We start from the raw sequence: 20,560 nt of genomic DNA, 5'->3' as shown, positions 1-20,560 counted from the left end.
CGCACAGCCCTAATCCAGGGTATATTTCTATTATACACACACACACTCTCTCACACACACACACACATATACACACACACACACACACACACACACACACACACACACACACACACACACACACTAACCCTTGTTCTCATCTAACTCTGAGAAAGAAAGTAAATATAATTACATAAATATCTCCTCTGAGACAGTCATGATGTGCAATTAAATACAGGTTTTTTTCAGTGAATACTGGTGGTGACTTCTTTCAGCCACAAACAGGAACGTGCTCAGTGGACTTGTTAAATTGCTATTCTAACAGTGCTTGTTTAGAGCTGCAGTTACGGTATGTTGTCTAATGTTATAAAATGTTGGACAATACACTAAGTAGTAACTTCTTTTTGACAACATGTTCACTCAAAACTGAATCAATGTCTGTTAAAAAGTTAAAAAAAAAAGAAAAAAAAAAGCCAGTGGCTCATAAAAACCACTGGCTAGCTGAGCATGTACTGGCTGGAGCTGCTCCCTTAAAAGGCTTTTATTCTAATTAAAAGCAATGATTTGTCTCAGATTCAATTTGCTAGAGAAGAGCTGTCAGATGCTGATCCTGTTGTACTAGACTAATTCCCCTGGATACAAATACTAAACACTGATTGTATAATCAACAGGAAATTCAAAATATGAGACAGTACACAATTATGCATTTCATAGGTTTTGGTTTGGAGGGATCATACATAGCAAGGCTCTTATGAGCCAAACCAAAGTTTCTAACCGGTTACAGTGTGGTGTGAAAACAAAGCATGACACGCTACAGTTGGGGAAGTGGGGGGGTATGACGCTTGAGATGAGCGAGTGTAACATAGGGACAGCTGCTCCCAGAGAAAACCTGCACAGGGACAGTGTGACAGTGACTGTTGGAAAAACAGATGAATCTATTTAGTCATTTAGTCATCCTGTCAACCCAAAGTTGAGGGGCCTGCACTACATGGTGTCAGTATTAACTGTAATCCTGCTGAGGCTCTGAAAACTTAAGCTATACACACCCAACCCTCTGCAGAAACCACCACCACAATAAACCTTCCACTGCTATTAAAACTAAACTCACACACACGCCCATTCAGCTATCTTAGTGAGGACCTTTATTGAAATAATGGTTTCCCTAGCCCCTTACCCTAACCCAGACCTTCCCAAAGTGTGGGGCCCGCCCCCTGGGGGGGCAAAGCCATTGCAAGGGGGGTGCGGAATGAAAAGGAGGAGAAAAAAAAACACTTGGACACTGCTAGCACGGGGCGCCCACAGAAACGCAAAGCAGGAGATGAAGCATAGCTGAATATGTTTCCAAACCAACTTCATTCTAAGCCAAAGACTAGAAAATATGGTGAAGCATATCTTCCCTTTGGTTTCACCTGCACAAGTGCCAAGGTAGGTCTCCCCTACAGAATTGGTTTTCCCTGCATCGAGAGCAGCGCTGGGCTCTTCAAATCATGGACAAACAGCATCCCACAGTTGTTTATGTTTTTAAACCTGTTTTGCACAGAGAGGCATTGCTTGAAAAATGTATTGATAGCAATGAAAAAACAAAAAAACTGCACGTAAAATAATCACATCGTGACGCCTCTGCCTTTGTAAATGGAGGGACAGTAACTGCGTGTTTAAATGTAAGTGTGTAAAACCTGAAGATAGTCAGATTAACAGCATTTTGTCTCGATCTGCCATTCTGCAATTCATCTCATGTAAACAATAACGTGGCGCACAGCACGACATGAAAAAGGCACATACCTTTGACGTTGCGTGACCAACTCTGTATTCCTCGTCCACACGTAAACGCAAAAAAGGAGTTTGAAAAAAATCTCAGTTTTCGGTGATTCGTAACGACATTTACGTGTGGACGAACACGTTTTGTAGCAAGTAAGTCCTAAAACTGTCGGCTGACTCATTTGGAAAGTGTTTATTGAGACCGCTGCTTCTCATAACTTAAATGAGAAGCGGGATCACTTTCCCCACAGACTTCTATACAACTGGATTTCCTTTTGCAACCACCTAAGCTGGCCTCCTACTGGTGTTTAGAGAGAATGCACATCCAGACTGCCAAAGAGGCTTATAACCAAATTGAGAGTTTCATTATGTCCGTGCTTTCATTGTGAGGTAAAAGTAAAAAAGAAAAAAAAAAAACTAGCAATGTGAGAAATATTCCACTACGAAACAGCTCTACACTTTGACTCTATGAGTCAACCGTCACACACAGATCCAGACTAGTCACTGAATATAACGTTTGGTCGTCTTCTTGGGACACCTACTTCACAGCCTGTCTCCCTGACATGCCCGGTTATATGGAACTTGGCCTTCAACTTGGAAATGGTATTAGGGCTCACTCTAGTAATTCTGAAACTTGGTTTTGTAGAACATCAGCTTGAAGTTGCTCTATGGCACAGACCCTATCGAGATCAGTCACATGTGGCATGCTTGGAACACACACCAAGTGACGGCTGTAGCAGGGTCCTTGCTCACAGTTGCTGCTAATCAGGGACTTGACCGTCATCACCAACCAGCTCAACCAACTGATGCCTTTTTCCTTACAAACGTGTAACTATTAAGAGGAGAAACTTTCCAACAGTATAAGATTTATTACCAAGATGCACAGTTACAACAAAGAAGTCATCGACTTTTTGTGCAAAGTTTATACATTTTTAGCAGTCTGTGTTACCTTCAATCCAAACTCCACAGACAGGCTGTGGATACCTGTGTGTATTTGCTTTTGTTCCGTCGGTGTAACCCCAAACCATTTTTAATGTTTCCGACTTATCCATGTGTAACTTCAGTCAGCGTGTATTGTGCTCTGTTCTCTTTTGGTAGTTGTACTGTGGCTTAAAGTCTACAGTGTACACACCAACAGCTGTTGCTGCTTTGCCGCTTTCCCTCTTGTCTGACTTATGTTTTATCAAATTCTCCATGTTTCCTAATATCTGCTATCAACTGATTAAGTAGAAGGTTATAACAAAATGCAAAAGACTGAAAGCAAAACCCAACTCATAACAAAGCTACAACGCCTTGTTTCAGACTGTAAACGCCTTAAAAAACATAAAAACGAAATCACAAGCACTATATTTTCATGTTATTGACTCAAAAAGTAACAAAGCATGTGAGCATCAATAATTCAGTTGCGTTGACTCTTAACATCTTTTAGGTCTTGGTCTAAAATACAAAGGGTTAAGCTAGAACTGAAGTGATGTGCAGCATCAGATAGAGAACTCCCCGTCAGTGCAGCGTGCTGTACTGATGGTGACACAGACAAAGCCTCGAGTCGGCGTTTCAGCATTTCCTGATAATTAAAGACCATCTGAGTACAACTTGAATGTTAATGCTTCATTATTTTCAGAGTGGCCCCTCGCTTTAAGTGATTGGCCGATTTTAAACTGCTGATAGGAGCAGCCCTTGTCTGATCTCTTTAAGTGCAAAGCTTGCAAATAAATCTCCCCTTACACAGTTACAGTAGAACAAGTGCCAAAAGCAGGCCAGTTTTCCACTCGGAGCCTGCATTAAGAGAATAGGCGAGAGTGAATCCGATTAGTAATGAAAGATGGCTGCTGGAGATGGCCCGAGAGAGGCAGCTGATCTTCGTGAGTCAGCCACGACCAGGATTGAGAATAGCACAATATAAATGCTGATTTCTGCCATTAAAACCTACATAAAAAAATGATTGCATTAACGCTCTCTAACAAAGACAGCTGGAGTGGAAATTTGGGAGAATGCTTTGTCGATGATTTGTTAAATAACTGCACAAGCACTGAGTTTTTTTGCCCCCCCCCCGGAGCCCCTGTGCCAACCGGTACATTGTACTTATTGAGAGAGTGACTCTACCCTAAGTCAGCATCCATCAGGGCACTTGGCAACAGTAGTGCCGTAGCTCCTGGCATAGTCACCCACTCTTACACTGCTGAAGGTGGGCGCAGAGCCACAGCGGTGTCGAAGAATCCAGCTAACTCATAAAACAAGTAATAAAGTGAAGGAGAAAGATATAGTGTGTTTGACAGCTGAGGAAAATACAGCTGCCGACTGGCAGGTAGACATCGTGATGAGGAATTACCTGAAAAGCTGCCAAGAAGCAGCAAGTTGCCTTTGATATGAAATCAGTAGGAATAATGGAGAGAAGACGAGGGCAGACTCACCACTCCTAGTTTCTCGGCTGCGTTGGCTTTCCACAGTCGGATATTCATCTCGTCTGAGCCGCTCAGGATGTACTTGTTGTCTGCAGACCACTTTATACAGATGACGTGTTGCATGCGTTTGGTGTGGTACACCTCCCTAAATTTTAATTTTTAAAAGATTGCAAGGGAAACAACAGGAAGCCAGTAATTACTGTACACTGTACACCTAGAGACACTCTTCAAACCACTGATGAAGTGCATTTTATAAGCCAGCCCTCACCAAAACAACTCTTGTATTATGACAGAAGAGGGCTTACAGAAATGTGGTTACACAGCTCAGGTTTGTTGTTGTGGAGCTAGAGGTTTTTTGTGTTTATTTGTTTGTTTTTAAACAGCACCAGGTAATAAACAGGTATCATGATAATGTTTAATATCTGCTTTCTGATTACATAACAGAATTGAGCCTATAAGTAGAGTAATTAGTAACACTTGTGCTCTATCTGCTTTGATCTCACAAAAAAAGAGGGAAAGTGATGCAAAAATACTATATTTCTACTTGCTGACTACTTACTAATTGCCACGTAAGCCCTCACCAGCCCATGCTGTGATGCTGTCCGGCTGGCAGCTAATGTAACACTACTACGGCTATTTGTTCTGGAGCTTGACAACAGTACAAACAATACAGCATGTACTATTAAGTCACATAGAAACCAAACAACGGGTTTGGTTTTTTGTGGTTCATTATCAACCAGCAGCCATAATCTGCTACTGTGTTCAACACATGGCCTTTTTCACAGGGTGTGTTTGGAGCATTTTGACATTATCCTAGTAGAAAATTCACAGCTGTTATTATTACACTTGCAATTGATTTAAGTTAATGTTTAACAGATATAATAAATAATATACTCAATATTTAATCAATTCAAGCCATAAGCAAAAACACATTGATTTATTGCTGTTCCTTTTCAAAGACATTCTTCAGCTAAAGCCTTAATAGATCATTAAAGATAAAATATGAGCCAATTAACATTAGCTGTGTAACAGTTCTAAAACAGACTTAAATTGAGATATGAACATTGTATAATGTGCAATATGAGTATTGTATTATGATGTTCATAAATTATATCATGGCAGAGAGGAAGAGCCAGTAATTGCTTCATTACTGTAGCACTACCAGCTAGTAGCTTCTGGTATGTTAGCTAGCAGTGGGTAAAAATACATAGCTTATCTGAGCTGTTATCCTCACCTTCTCCTGATTTTTTCTAAATAAAGCGAATATTTTTTTGTTGCTGTTCAAACAATGTGTTTAAATGTAAAGGAAGAAGTGACACTGAAAACCTTTTTTTAATAAAATGTATAACTGTATGCTAATTAGCCAGAAGCTAATGTTATTTTGCTAAATAGCAAACTGTCAGTAGTTAGCACTACAGACATTACGCGAGAGAGAACTGGGAAGTCAAACCAATGTTGAATTCTGAAATGCTAATAATTGTTTAAATTAAACTTTTTTAAATGAGGCTTCAAAAAAAAAAAAAAAAAAAAAATCCTGACAGAGCGTTCATAAATGCTTCAACATGGTTTCCATGTGGTGAGTCCTCCTACAGGTGGATGTACTTGATTAAAGCCATAGACAATATAAAAAGGTGGATACAGCTTCTGGTTCTGAAAAGTGAAGCCATCAGGGTCCATTAGCAGTGGTTGCTTAAACACAGGCAGTCTTATGGAAGGGAAAAGGGACCACCCACTTTTTAAAATGCTCCAAATTCCCCATCCATTTTCTCCAGTCTTATCAGAAAATCCTTATATAAAGAGTTTTGACCCCAGAACCAAACTAACAATCTACAAAAGTGAATAACAAACATAAAAATGTCCTTCACCTTTCTTATCAAATTTAATCCTTTTCCTTTTTGTAGTGTTTATATGGTTAAAAACAGTGATGAATAATAATATTTTTGAATATATTTTGCAGTTTGTGTTGTGCATATAAAATGCAAAGCCCAGTTATAGATCTAGTGCAGTGCTTTGTTCCTGACCTGACATTCAGTTTTAATCAGACAGACTTGTGGTTGCAACAGAAGCACATGCCGTCATTTCAAAACTGTAGCTCATTTTATGTCTGCTTTGGATTATTACAATGTTGTGGCTCATAACCAAAAGCCCTATTGAGAATATGAATGGGATTTTTACTTCCTAAACCTCAGTGTTGAGGTTCATAGAAGTCTATGCAAAATCATTGCTCCGACTTTACCTTGGGAAACACTTCTGAGTTTACGCACTCAGTCACTCATTTTGGATAATACTGCATAAAACATTAAGTGACTTTTGTAAATTTTGGTCACCAACTTTCAAAATAAAATCATGCTTATCCAGGATATGCTCATTGGCTGACACATTTTGATTGACAAAATGCCCCAAAACACCGAAGAGAGCGAAGGTGAAAACATTCATCCTGAGGCATCAATACAGAGCTTCACAAACCAGAAGGCAACATCACGGTTGCTACATCAATTTTTTAGTTGGTCTATAATCAGGCATGGCAGTCTGGTGAGAGCTGCAGTGTTTAAAAGTCATGAAAGTAAAGAATGAACGGAAATAACATCAGAAGGATTACATCTTTTTTTTTTTTCCCAGTTATTCCCACTCAAAGGGGGTCAAAAACAAAGCTATGAACCAAACCAAATGATTATGCTATAATTTAATTAAACCACAAATTATACAGCATAGTCAACAACAGTCCAATTTTTCCTAAAACTTTGCTGGCACCATAAAGTTTGATCAGCATTACTGACCTGCTGTGTCCACCGTCCTTGGCGAAGATTCGGATGGTCTTGTCAAAGCTAGCAGACACAAACTCCTTCCCCGTGGGAGCATAGTCAACATCTAGCACAGCAGACACATGGTCCATGTGTACCATGATGGGCTTGGCCAGGTACCTCATGTCATATGTGTAGAGGCTGGTGAAAAGGAAAAAAACAAAAAACAGTTTCTATGAGCTGGAAAAAAAAAAAAAGGACCAGCTAAAATATGATTAAATCAGAGTTTCTTTCCTAGACTCACTTGTAGTCCTCATTTGCACATGTGAAGTAGTAGGCTTCCATGGGGTTCCAGCTTAGCGTGTTGCTCCTCATTGTCATGATGACCTTAAGAAGAAAGTAAGAGCAAAAAGTAGCTGATTATCATGCCGCATCCATGTAAATTAACAGGGAGATAAACAGATGCATTCCTGCACAAACTGTAAGGGAAGATTTACCTTTTTAAGTGGTGTAGATTCCCTCATGTCGTAGAGCACTATACTCCTGTCAGAGGCACAGCTTGCAAGAAGTTCAGTCTGTGGAGAGGATAACCCTTGACTTTATTTATCAGCACATGTGTTGGCTTTAAGTCGCAATAAACACCTGTGAGCTTATACGTCCAAGCAACCTTTTTCGTCACATGACTGGAGGGCGGGGCCCATGTATGTGAGATATAGCACGTGGTATCTTACCTCCACAGGGTTAAAGTGCACAGAGCTGAAGCTGTCTACACCCCAGGTGAAAGAGCGGATCGGGCTGCTCCTCTGCTCATCCCAGATGTCCACCTGCTGGCCGCACGTTGCAAATACAGGATCGTTCTGATGATGATCCAGACCTGTGTACACAGTCTACAAGGGACATTTTTTTTTCATTCATACTTCATGAATGAAGCAATTCTATGCGATGAAACAGCAAAATTATTACAGCATACTTTGCCCAGGATGGTGTTAATTGGCTCCTCTTCTTCTCCGTAGCCTGGTGATTCCATCTTCCATTGTTTGATTGTTTTGTCGTCACCGACCTGTTGCAGAAAAAGAAATCATGTTAGATGTCAGCTAATATGAAGTCAAACAATTCGGAAAAGTCTTCAAAAAGATGATCAGTTACCGTAAAGAAAGAGGTCCCACAGTAACGCACAACCATTCCCCGCACAAAACCTTCATGTGCCTGAAGCGTCCGAACGCACTCGTGTTTGGACAGATTCCACACCTTCAGCTGAAGATCAAATCCAAAAGGAGAGTCCTGTCAGTTTGCAAGAATGGCTGAGATAAAAGGAAATGCATCTCTACATACCTCCCCATCACAGGAGCCTGACAGCAGGGTGGAGAGGCTCTTTGCGTGCTTGGCCATACAGTTCACCCCATCTCTGTGACCATCCAGCGAGGCCACGAAAGGCTTGGCAAACACACGCTCCAGCTTGGTGGCGTTCAGAGCTCGAGTGTACTCCCTGCTCACCTCAAACGGATGAAGGGACGGGTCATAGTTTCTGGGGACTAAAAATACACAGCAGTCACTTCTTTATGTGCTCAAAGAAAAGAGCATTTCCATTAATTAAAAAAAAAATCCAAGCGTGCAGGTATGTTGCTGCTAACCAAGTCAAGTAACACAGACTGTTTAGGCTCCATAATAAGGAGTTTAGAAATGTGTGAAGCAAAATTTGTAATTCCGAACGTGCTAAATGCAAAGACAGCTTTGCAAAATTAGATTAAAAGCATGACTGTTGTGTCAATAGCTTTAATCAGATGCTAACACTGTAGCTCTTTCGTATGTATGCTGTTAGCTATTTAGCCGAAGAGTTTCACTTACCGCGCTGAATATCCAGTTTGGTCTCCCGGACATAATCATCCGGATTCCTTGCGATGACTTTAACTTTCATTTGGTAGCGGAGGGGCACACGCTTACAGAAAGGGAAAATTATAGCAACAAAAATATTAGCAAGTAGTGAACACACCAGCCATGTGTTGATAGTGAACAGAGACGGCGATCTCGCGTTGCATTGTGGGATGCCCGGTCCTCCTGGTTGCATCACTCACAAGTAAAGAAACGAGTACTAAAGTTACAACATTTAGAAAGAGAAGGACCGGAAATACTTTTTTCTTTTGTTTGTTTTCAGCTAAATCAAGGAAAACCAACGCCAACCTTCTGAGAAAGGTTCACGGAGACATCAAGCGACCTTTACCGAAGACACTTGAGAATAAGCTATAATAATTAAGGGCAATATTACAAAATTATGAATAAATAATAGATATAGAAAAGCCTGTAAAAGCGCTACTTAAATCAGTATTTGAATAACCAAACTGATTTTATGTAATTTATGTGGAAAACATTTTTAATATAGTTAAGTTTTATCAAAAATGTCTCCGAACCATCATACAAAATATGTCGACGTAACTAATCCTAACTTTTGTATTAGTAAAATAAATAAATGAATACAGCATATTTCATGTGTGAATTATTTTGAAGTATTTAACCGGAAGTACTATTTCAACAACGGGAACTTGTCATTACTTAATAATAACAGCAAGGTCGAGCACTGGGTCTGCGACTTGACTCTTGGAGAGTGCGTTACACCTGTGAGGTACCTCCGGATGTCAGAAACGTGGTGCGTCATTAGCGCAGGAGAGATATGAGGACGCTGTTCCGTCCTCGTACTGTATGGAAACTGCAGCAGAGTAAACGAGGGGTCGCCTCAGTTTTATAGAGAGTTACGTTTTGACACGCTGCGTGCTTGCGGTGTTGTAAACACTGCTAGCTGGTAGGATCTAGCTAGGTAGCGAAGTTGCCCATGAGCATGAGCTCCGCTCCAAATCACGGTCCCGTTTCAGAGACAGGACTGCCCGGCAAACCCGTGTCCGCTGTCTCGTTCGGCGGACGACTACAGAAGGTCTTTAGCCATGTGAAGGTAGAAAACCTGATCGCGGGACTCAGCGGGGGAGTGGTGTCAACGCTGGTGCTTCATCCTTTGGACCTGGTCAAAATCAGGTTTGCAGGTACTGCATGAAAATATGAACTTTTAAAATCAATTTCCTTAGTGTCTGATGTGTCATGCTGCTATGACTTTACTTGAATCTGCTAAGAAACTACTGCTATGATGTGTTTAATTTGTATCATATGACTTCAAGGTCCGTAATGTCTTTTAAATGCAGTAAGTGATGGACTTGAATTAAGACCGAAGTATAGTGGCATGGTGCACTGCATGAAGAGTGTCTGGCAGCAGGAGGGACTGAGGGGACTCTATCAAGGCGTGACACCCAACGTTTGGGGTGCTGGTGCATCTTGGGGCCTCTACTTCTTCTTGTACGTAAGCTATAAGCTTTAAAGAGGACATGAAACACTACACATGAAAGCTAATTTACATCATGGAGCCCTGTTCGCAAAAACTGACGTAGGTGTAACACTTTCTGTGAAGCTAGATCACTTTTGTGCTGTCCCTGGCTGTTACAATGAGTTTTATGTTAAGAAACCGAGGATGTACTGTCCACTTTCACTGTCTGACTCTTTAGCAGTAAGTGGCTGCTTGTTGTTTTGTTAGCTGCACTGAAACTGGAGAATCTAGCTGTTAGCCGTAATGTTCGGGTTTGTACAACACCCTATGAATGAAAAAAGCAGCATGTATGATTTTACAACTGCAAGATGTCTTATTGCCCTTGCCCTGTTCCCTCACAGCTACAACGCAATCAAAGGGTACACAAAGGAAGGTCGTCAGGCTGAACTGAGTGCCACAGAACACCTGGTGTCAGCGGCTGAAGCTGGTTAGTACTACCCGTGTTTGAACACTGCTGCACTCCCCCACCATATAATCAGCACATGATCAATAACAGCAGCTAGATATGACTGCTACAAGCTGGTAGTAACTGACAGGGAGTTAGTTACTTGTGGTTCAGGGCAGCCTTACATGCTTGTGTGAATGGGGGAAACGAAGGCATTTACAGCCTTCACAAGATTTTCAATGGAAATAAATTGAAGAAGCCGATGACAGGGAGGTTTTATAGCTACCATCAACAGTATAAAAATGAAACCAAAACAGATGTTTTATTGATTTGATCTTGTGATTTTTATTTTTATTTTTTTATTTTTTTCTTTCCTGCCATCAGGCACTTACACCATTCTAATGGGAAGGTTAGAATGATACCTGGGTGGCATTAAAGAGCCTAATGCACAAATGCACTCTGTTGCGCTTCTTGTTCAGTTTGGTGACACGGTGAGCTAATTCCAAACTGTGTTGTGCACAAACAGCTGGGCATTTGTGTGAGATCTCTAGCACAACTTCAAATAGGTCTTTTTTCCTGTACCACTTTAAAGTCAGGAAGTCCTTGGTCCTGTTCGTCAAGTCATAGATATTGAGTTATAGTAAATGACTCTTCACTGAGGGGCCTGTGTGCTAATCATGGGTCTAACAAAGTAATAGAAGTCACATGTGTTTCCTAGTGACATTTCCTTTCTTGTCCTTGCCTAGGCATCCTCACGCTCACCCTTACCAATCCAATCTGGGTGACCAAGACCCGGTTGGTGCTGCAGTACAGTGCTGACCGAAATGGCAAGCAGTACAAGGGGATGTTTGATGCTTTGGTTAAGATTTACCGCCATGAAGGAGTGTCTGGACTCTACAAGGTGAGACATGAGTGTGTTAGTGTTCCTTATGATGTAAGATTGCATGGTTAGCAAGTTTAAACATTTGGGAGGGGTGGCTTAAACTGGGAGATTTTTCTACACCTGTTAATGCCAGAATGTTTTAGTAGTCTTTATTACTTCCAAATATTTATTCTCAACTTTCCTTCTTTAAAATATTATCCCTGTTGAGTAACACTCACAGACATAATTTCCTCGTCCATGCTCCTTTGTGTCTGCCTCGTCCCAGATGGTGAGATTCAGTGTAACAAGTTGATAACCCTCATTTGTGGCAGCTTTTCTGTCATTTGTTTGGTTCAGCTTAAACATGCATACCCACTCATGAAGAAATCACAGGCATCTCAGCTTTGTTACTGAAATGGCACACTAGCAACAATTCCTTAAAGACCTGACAAAAAAAGTAGCCCACTGTGGTTTTCAGACTACCTGTTGGTGGCAGAGGAGAGACTGTGCTGTCGCTCGCTTAGATACCAACATGGTGTGTTTGTGTGTGTGGTGGGGATCATTAGGTTTACCACCAAACATTCAGTGGAGATTAGGACTCATATTTCATATTCAGATTTTGGGAGTAAGTACACTCATTGTTAAAGAAAGAAGGCTCGGCCCTGGTGCAGCTTTTGTTGGTTTACTGAGTGATGTCCTGGCATGTTTTCTTTTTGAATTATTTAGCTTTTTTCATGTTTCTAAGTGGGGAGACAAATTAATGTGTTCTGAATATCCCATCAGATCTCACTTTTGCTTATTTTGATAGGAATACTGAAGACCTCGTAGGCGCTATTGACTTTAATCACCACTAGAGGGCATCAGCTACCTTTCTAGCTGGAAAAAAACACAACCCATTTATACAGGAGTGGAGGTTTTAAGCAGTATGTCAGCTTCTTCATTAACAATATTGAATTGTAATTTGCTGTCGGAAATGTTATGCCTAAAGTTCAAGAGAAAATAGGGCCAAGGGCCCTTAATTTAATTAAGTTCATTTTCATTTATATAACGCTAAATCACAACAACAGTCACTTCAAGGCTCTTAATATTGTAAGGTATAAACCCTACAGTAAAAACCACAACAATCAGATGACCCCCTATAGCAGGGGTCCCCAATCCCAGTCCACGAGGGCCGGTGTCCCCGCAGGTTTTAGATCTCACCCTGGGTCAACACACCCAAATCACATGATTAGTTCATTACCAGGCCTCTGGAGAACTTCAAGACAGTTGAGACGGTAATTTATCCATTAAAATCAGCTGTGATGGATCAAGGACACATCTAAAACCTGCAGGGACACCGGCCCTCGTGAACTGGGATTGGGGACCCCTACCCTATAGCAACCAGTTGGTGACAGTGGCAAGGAAAAACTCCCCTTAACAGAAACCTCCAGCGGAACCAGGTTCACTAAGGGGAGACAAGACAAAAGACACACTGTGGAAGAGAGCCAGAGATTAATACGAACTAATGATTAAATGCAGAGGGGTGTATAAACACACAGAGAGTAAAGAGATGGGGAGTCACAGATGTGTGGGCTTTTCAGTGGATAAGTCACACTGTGGGAATTTGAGTGTCAAGTCAGACCGACTTACAGAGTATGTCTTTAAAAGGGTTATGTTCCCGGTCTGCTCGGCACGTCTCATGGAGCACTGCAGTTCATGACTTACGAAGAGCTCAAGAGAGACTACAACAAATACAGAAAAGCACATTCAGACGCAAAGCTGGTGAGTCACTAACCATGAGCCACAGACAGGCTGGAAACATTGTTTAATAAAACTCAGCCATAAGGCTTGTAACTTTTGAGTCTAATGAGACAGAGCCCACAGTTGATAACAAGTGACTCATCAGTTTTCCTACACTGCTCTGCTCCCTTCTTCCTCCTTCCATTTATCTGTCTGTGCAAACAGAACCCATTGGAATACATCACAATGGCAGCATTATCCAAAATATTTGCCGTGGCCACAACATACCCATATCAAGTGGTGCGAGCTCGCCTGCAAGACCAGCACAATAGATACAATGGAGTTATTGACGTCGTGAGACGGACATGGAGGTAAGACACCGATCCACTCACAGTGGGACCGAGCATGCCGGCCCCGTCTCAGGTTCTGAGCACAGTTCGAGTGCATGTTATGATTGATGCTTAACATTTTCCCACTTGTCTCCTCAGGAATGAAGGTACCCTTGGTTTCTACAAAGGCATCATCCCCAACTTGATCCGCGTCACCCCAGCCTGTTGCATCACCTTCGTGGTTTACGAGAACGTGTCTCACTTTTTTCTCGGGCAAAATAAATGAGATTTTAAAAGCAGGGCACGGACTGCCCCGAAGGCTGCAAACTCGTGCTGACACGTTGGCGCCGTGCGGAGGAGATGCAGGGGAGGACCGTGTTGATCGACGCCGAGCTGTCGTCGTCCAGTACGTGTAAATGTGCTGAAGTGAAAATCACTCATGTGCACTGAAAATAAGTGTTGCCAAATGGAGCAGCAACAGTTTTTTTTTTTTCAATAAAACTTCCTGACAGTTGGTGAAAAATGGCAGACGCACAATGAAGTTATAGGGAGCATGTCTGTTGCTGTTCACCTTTATGGGGACAATGTTGCTTTAACAGTTTGTTTTTGTTTGTTTTTTTTAAATACTGGTAGTGTGAGGGTCTTTTCTAAAGAGGTGGATGAATATTTCATCATGCAGCAGTTTGGTTTACACTTTATGCTTTCTGGCAACAGAGAGATACAGTCTCAACTATAAAACTATGAAAAACTTCATTATAAACATCAAATTCATGATCGGCTCAGGTTCAGATGTTGCAGATGTGTGAAATGATTTGCCTGATGAGTGCTTTTTTTTTTTTTTTTTTTCCCTGACGTTTTTGTGTCATTGTATCTGCTGTGCTGTATATGATTTTATTATAAAATCTAAAATGTGCTTTAAATGCAGTCTTATGCCTGATTCATGTGAATACATTAAATGTTACTTTGTTGTTACACAGGCAATAAATATGCAGTGTTTCAGAAGTGAGAAGTAACATTTCCTTAAAAAAGAAGTGCTTTATTAACAGTGATAATGCATATAAACAGGTCACAGGAGTACAGAGTTTAAAGGTACTGTCCATGTCTGTTGCTGTACTCTTAACGGCAGCCACAAGCTGAAAAAGCTACAGTACAAAGTTTATTTCCGGTAGACAGAAAAGTACAGTAATCGTAGGCCTGTCGACGGGTGTAGCATTTAAACAAAACTCAAAAACATTCACGTTCCCATCAGTGACGCCTCAGCAAACCACACCTGATCGTTGTGGCGCGTCGGATAACATGCTGTCACGCTACCAAAACTAGGTCCCTCCCAATCGTATTGCTTTATTTTCCTTACTTAGGCAATTCCTCTATGATAATCCTGGATACGGAATTCCAGCCTGTGGATGCGTCTCCTCTTGGATAATCAGCGCAGGTCCCCACCCACACCGCCACATCAACCAGCCCTGCTTTGACACCCTCACACAGCCCCTCAACTGCAGAGAGAGAGACGGAGAGGGAAAAAAAGAGAAGACGGTGCAAATGAATTTCAGGGAACACCCAAACCGAACGCCGAGACAAGTTGTTTTCTGACACAGCGGTGAAAAACTGGGCCTTTCAGGTTTAAAAAAAAAGAAATAAAAAATAATTAAAACCATGTAATCTTTCATGTCTGCAGTCAACACTATTGTCATGTCTGTGCAGTTCATATAAGGCTGTTCATTAGCTTAGCTTAAAAGGACTGAAGCTGGGGTGGAGCCAGCCTCACTTTCTAAAAGTCCCAAAGCAAAAAAGGGTGATAAATTGTGAGCTGTGGCTTCTTCACTTCCTCCATGAACAATTTGAGGAGCAGAAACTTGATGCTCTCAACTGTTGTTTCAGTTGATAACCCCGTATAATAACCCAGTCTTTTCTTAAAAAAACCCCAAAAAACTTTAACCCTTCAAAACCTGCAGCTGAGACAGGTTGTCCCAACATGTTTTTGGCTGTAAATCTCACACACAGTCTGTGTGTGAGGCACATGAATCCAATGCTCTAATACTGTGAATCTGAGAAGTGAACTGTTCTACACATCTATACAAGCCCTTTTGGGCACTTTCCAGAAAAAGTCTCCAGGTGTTCATCTCTCAGTTTCTGAAAGAACTGGAGCTGCTGTTACTCGCCCAAATCGCAGTAAAGAAGGGGGCTTGGTTTGCCATGTCAGCCTTGGCACATCAGGTCGCAGAAGGCTAATAAACAACATTTAATGTATTAAAAATACATTAAATGTATTTTTACAAGAAATGGGAGAAACTAGCTGTTTCCCCCGTTTCTTGACTTTGTTGTAGCCTAACTAGTTGCTGGAGTGTGCACACAGTTTTCATTTTAGTGTAAAAAACAAAACAAAACATGAATTGGTCTGAAGTACAGTTAAAAATGTAAACTACAAAATCTAAGCGTCCTTATGTCCTTCATGTGAACCACTGGATTTAATTACTGCTTGGACTTTTTTCTCTCTTTTTATGGTGGGAAGCAACAGTTTCTAGCAGCAGCAACAGACTAAACAATGTTCAACAGGAAATTCGTGTCACTCTTCACACAACTGCTTCTCAGGACGTCTGTTGTGAACGGCTCTCTTGAGGTTATTCCTATCTTTAAGTTCTGTCCTCTGACTTGGTTTCTCTAAAAGGTGGATTTTCTTTGAAGACATTCTTCACTAGCTTGACTTTGATGTTTAAAGTTATTGCTCCAGCCAGCATGGTGAGCTGTGCAGGCCCAGAGGCAGCAGAAGAGCTCTAAGACATCATGGTGCCACCACCCTGCTTTCACCTTTGGAGCCTCCAATCTAGTGTCACTAATTGGAATAATTGGTAACTCCTGGCTCCAACTCTGATGATGCCATCAGCCGAGGGCTTGGAAGTCAAACCTGTTGATCTTAAGTGAGCCTGACCAGTGGAATTCCCATTTCTGTCAGTGTAAAGAAGTTTAATTGCACGTTTGATCCCCAAGATATGTTAAAATAAGAAAAGGAAGCACAGCTTTAACAGGTAATCTTAGTTTTTTCTTTTTCTACGTGATAAAGAAATGCTTCTGTAACGGAAGAGAAAAACCTGTCAGCACAATTCTTCAGGCTAAAGTGTAAGAGATGGACATGTTAAATAGAAAATGTTCTTTTTTTATATTATGTATCATCATTTTGGGGTTTTTTGTAAAGAAATTTCTACAGTTGACTGTGAAAAATGTTTTTTTAAATCCTATAGCTAATGACTTTGGTGTAGCATGAATGGCCATGGGGGAGGTCTTTATCAGTACTGATAAACCTGTAAAACTTATGAAAATACAGTTAAAAATCCAAAACTTTTGCCTTTCTTCACATTTTCCAAAGCTGTGAAATAGGACCAGATTTGAGTCTTTACTGGGCTGATTCTGGCTCCTGGGCCTTATGTTTGACACTCTTGGCTTAGGGGTTCATTGCTTTTCCTAACATGAACGAAAAGAGTGCAACTATTCATGTGTTATGAGCTAAAATATTTTGTGCTTGTTCATAATTAGGACTTGGATGAAGACCTGACATTAATACAGGAAATTCCACTTCACTTAATGTTTCTTTCCATAGCATTACTAGCACCGTGAGGTGGGAACAAGTATTGTTCAGAGTCTGTGTCGTACCTGAGGAAGTTCTGTGGATGTTGATGGTTGAGTTGAGCTCGGGACTCCCTTGGTCTAAGTAAATAATTGACTCTATGGGCAGTGGTCCTGTGCACTCCGCTCCGTTGAAGGTGAAGTACCACCTCTGGCAGCATGCGTTTTTACACTTGAGTCTGAGGGAGCCACTGAAGAGGACTCTGAGGGCGCTGTCAGAGCGCAGCTTGGTGAAGGTGCAGTCCTGCGACGCAGAATGGAGCATAAGTGTGTGTTTAATGTGTGTTTGCAGTGATTGAAATGCCTGCATTCCCCACAGATACAGTGAGATACTTACAGCCACTTTACCCAGATCGATCCCGTAGTTCAGCGAGTTCCAGGCACACTGCTTGTAGTTGGGTTTCCAGGGTTCCTCAAAAACTTCAGTAACGCATTCTCCTTTCTCGCCTTTCAGTCCATCGCGGCCTGGGATACCAGGCGTCCCAGGAATACCGTTGGCCCCAGGGTTACCGTCTCTTCCAGCGGTGCCTGCTGGACCCTGCAGGCAGCTGCCATACTGAAAAAAGAAACAAGGAGAAGAGGACATAGTGAAACAAAACCATACTACAACAACATGATAACAACAGAATCTATTGTTATCAGACTTCCTGTTTTAAGACTGTCTTTCTTCCAGTGAGGTTAAATCCCTGTTTAAACTGCATGCACCACAGACACCTAAATGCTGCCATCCATCCAACCATCACACACAAGGAGCCAGATTACACATCACACAAACAACTGTGCTGAAGGAAGTGCAAAAAGCCGTGTTATCCAAATCAAGCCAAAGCAACATGACCAACAACCATGAAGCCGCCGAGCAAGCAAAACACAGCTCTGCTGTTAATGAGGAACTGAAGGCTCGGCAGTGGCCTAAATTAGTGGCTGTCTGGCCACTCATCCCTTAATGTGATTCATTGTCCTGTTGAACCTTCTGCTATGTTTAAACAGACGCAGCATCCTACTCAGGCTGACTCAAACCCACGCAAACACACACACACAGACGGGGGGGGGGGGCGCTTGCCAAGCCTTACCACATGCAAATATAGACACAATGAGGATCTAAATAGATCTGCCTAACGTGTTCCTCAAAGGGACGCTCTGACCAGTAGATTGCAGTGTGTCGTGTAGGTTCAAGCTTTTTTTAGGTGGAGGTGGCTTTTCCTTTGTAAGCAATTAGGGACACATGTTGACATACAGAAATGTCTCCTCGCCCTTAAGTAAGCATGAAAGCTGAAAGTATTTTGCAGATTTTTGGAAGGTCGTTGTTGCCCTTTTGCTCAGTATGCATCTGTGAAGTAGTTATGGAGAGTAGGAGGGGGGCATGTGTCCAAAAGGCATTAGGGCAAGAAAAAAAAAAGCAGAGGAGGAGAACAAAGAGCTTTTACACCAACATCTTAACCAGACTTAACCAGATTTGAATCTCTGGGGTGAAGTTAAAAAAAAAAGTATTTCAGATGATGTAAATCTGAAAAATGCCTGGAAGTTAGAGAGTCAGAGCATTTATCGTCAGCTGCTGTGAAACAGATGGTCCAGTGTCTGTTTTAGCCATTACGCGGCTAACGCTGGAGCAACCTGGAGATGTGAGACCTGACATCATCTGTATAGAAGTCTGGGAAGTGTCTGGTGACAGCAGTAGATTGTGGGTTTGTATGCATGAAACTAAATAAAGCTGGAAGCATGGCTTTCATGCACCTTGGCAAAATAAGGTGGCAAAACATGGAAACGATGCAAGGACTCCCCATTAGTCTTGGAGTTGGGTAGATATTCCAGTAAGGAAAAAGTCTTGGTGTTTTACTAAGATTTTTGGAGAGCTTTCAAAGCAGAGTAATGAATGGATCCTCTGTCCACTTCGCCACACAGCTGACTTTTATATTAGCTCCCAGTCTGCTCTTTCTATAGTGCTGCTGGCTGCCTGCATGAATTACACTCCAGCCCTGCTGAATATTAGTCGCGTACAGTCTGCTACTGTAACTGGAAAACTAAAAGGCTGCAATTGCCCCGAAGAGCTGAGGAATCAGGAGCATTTTATGCGTTAGTCAACACAGAAGCAGGGCCTGAAGCTCTCCTGGAGCATGCAGAGCAGAGCCTGGGTATAATGCTCCGCTTTGAGCGATTTTTAGATTGAAAGGAAGCCGATGAGATGCAAAGCAGTATTTTCGTGATTACCATGTTGGCCAAGTAAGCAGATCTTTCTTCTCCAGAGTGTCTAGTGCAGTTGGGTTTCTCGGCATCGTTTCCAGTGCACTAGACACAGATGGTGACATAAGTTTTTTTTTTTCCTTTCTTCTTTTTTTAAATTAAATCACTGTGGTCACGGTTGTGGAATATTAAAGAGAAACTGCTTGGGCGGGCTCGACAGGGTCCAGAAAAATAAATACTAGTTTCACTTCTGTTTGATTCCTAAAAGATTCAACATCTGTGTGTCCAGTTGGTTCCTTCAATCACTAAACAGATGCATCATTGAGGGTTATGAAATCCTATGCATAAACAATATAAGATTGATAGGTATCGTGGGACTGTGAAATTAAACAGTTGAACTCTGCCTTGGGCACTGTTAAAAATATCATATTACCCAGCTTTAAACGTACATTTAAGTTTTTTGCCCAAATTGCACCCACTTATAAACTATTCAAACAGTCGGATGGATAACAAAGGCCAGCAAACAGTATGAGGCAGACCACAACTTCCTGTTTAGTCCCCCCTTATGTCCACTCAGTCGTGGAGGACAGCCAGATCTGGTCTGGAGTAATAGAAAAGCAGCTGAGTGTATAACAGCTACAAAGTGGGATTTTCTGATCTGCTGCTGTCCACACTATTCTACATGTGGATAAATCTTTTAAAACATTTTTTCCTTCCCTCTAATGTTTAAAGATACAATTTAAAAATAGCAATGCATAGCGCTAGAAAAAAGAAGCCCAGAATGAGTTGGAAAAATAGGCAAAATAGTCAGTGGATGTTAAATGGGATGCACCGAAAAACAACTAAATGACGGTAAAGCTGAGTGTAATAATCACATGTTGACGTGAGCCTTTTTTCTCTCTCCCAGAGTTATAATGCCACAAAATCTGTCCACTCCTCTCCTGCCACATGTCTACTTATTTTGGAAGCTGTCGTTAACGGCTACACGGTAATCTTATCTAACCCCTTTTACCTTGTCGGCGTCAGGATCCTTTCGGTAGCCTCTGCTTCTCACCTTTTCCACCGCATAAAGAGGCAAAGCCAGGCAGGCGAGCAGCAGCAGGCGGACAGCGAGAGGAGACATCACGCGTGCGACAGAGACGGCCGACTACCGTGCGCTCTGCGCGACTCCAGCCGGTTATAGCCCAGAGGGCTGGACCAGGAGAGGGGGAAGGAGCCAGTCACC

General features: G+C 41.8%; 3 protein-coding genes across 7 annotated transcripts in view; 1 reads left to right on the top strand and 2 right to left on the bottom strand.

The window, feature by feature from the left end:
* dcaf13 (ddb1 and cul4 associated factor 13) overlaps nt 1-8,939 on the bottom strand; it is an 11,410-nt gene extending 2,471 nt beyond the window's left edge. Inside the window, exons 1-9 of the mRNA XM_005924259.3 lie at nt 8,726-8,939; nt 8,213-8,412; nt 8,027-8,134; nt 7,851-7,940; nt 7,612-7,767; nt 7,378-7,455; nt 7,185-7,267; nt 6,917-7,081; nt 4,149-4,284 (exon numbers count right to left, since the gene is read on the bottom strand). Of these exons, the coding sequence (XP_005924321.2) occupies nt 4,149-4,284; nt 6,917-7,081; nt 7,185-7,267; nt 7,378-7,455; nt 7,612-7,767; nt 7,851-7,940; nt 8,027-8,134; nt 8,213-8,412; nt 8,726-8,795 (1,086 nt within the window). The 5' untranslated portion in view covers nt 8,796-8,939. The remainder of the gene's footprint in view (nt 1-4,148; nt 4,285-6,916; nt 7,082-7,184; nt 7,268-7,377; nt 7,456-7,611; nt 7,768-7,850; nt 7,941-8,026; nt 8,135-8,212; nt 8,413-8,725) is intronic.
* A 485-nt stretch (nt 8,940-9,424) lies between these two features.
* LOC102312595 (mitochondrial folate transporter/carrier) lies at nt 9,425-14,379 on the top strand. Of its 2 annotated transcripts, XM_005924262.3 has the most exons (7): nt 9,426-9,909; nt 10,066-10,216; nt 10,586-10,671; nt 11,376-11,530; nt 13,139-13,252; nt 13,436-13,581; nt 13,699-14,379. In XM_005924262.3, exons 1-7 carry the CDS (start codon nt 9,705-9,707, stop codon nt 13,823-13,825), a joined length of 984 nt encoding a protein of 327 aa, XP_005924324.1. In that variant the 5' UTR covers nt 9,426-9,704; the 3' UTR covers nt 13,826-14,379. The 2 variants fall into 2 exon arrangements, with proteins under 2 accessions (XP_042077803.1, XP_005924324.1); XM_042221869.1 differs by lacking the exon at nt 13,139-13,252 and having other exon boundaries at nt 9,425-9,909.
* A 175-nt stretch (nt 14,380-14,554) lies between these two features.
* LOC102312093 (collagen triple helix repeat-containing protein 1) lies at nt 14,555-20,521 on the bottom strand. Of its 4 annotated transcripts, none has more exons than XM_014334220.2 (5): nt 20,348-20,521; nt 19,363-19,440; nt 17,495-17,713; nt 17,185-17,401; nt 14,555-15,032 (listed from the first exon to the last, which is right to left on the bottom strand). In XM_014334220.2, the coding sequence occupies exons 1-5, from the start codon at nt 20,456-20,458 to the stop codon at nt 14,890-14,892; spliced, it is 768 nt and encodes a 255-aa protein (XP_014189706.1). In that variant the 5' UTR covers nt 20,459-20,521; the 3' UTR covers nt 14,555-14,889. The 4 variants fall into 4 exon arrangements, with proteins under 4 accessions (XP_014189706.1, XP_005924322.1, XP_005924323.1 ...); XM_005924260.3 differs by having other exon boundaries at nt 20,390-20,519; XM_005924261.3 differs by lacking the exon at nt 19,363-19,440 and having other exon boundaries at nt 20,390-20,514.
* Between the last annotated feature and the right edge of the window lie 39 nt (nt 20,522-20,560).

The sequence above is a fragment of the Haplochromis burtoni genome, unplaced genomic scaffold (assembly GCF_018398535.1).
Source record: "Haplochromis burtoni strain Fernald_Lab_line unplaced genomic scaffold, NCSU_Asbu1 Contig_76, whole genome shotgun sequence".
Lineage (NCBI taxonomy): Eukaryota > Metazoa > Chordata > Actinopteri > Cichliformes > Cichlidae > Haplochromis > Haplochromis burtoni.
Note: the sequence above shows the minus strand (reverse complement) of the source record. Positions and strands in the feature narration are given on the sequence as shown.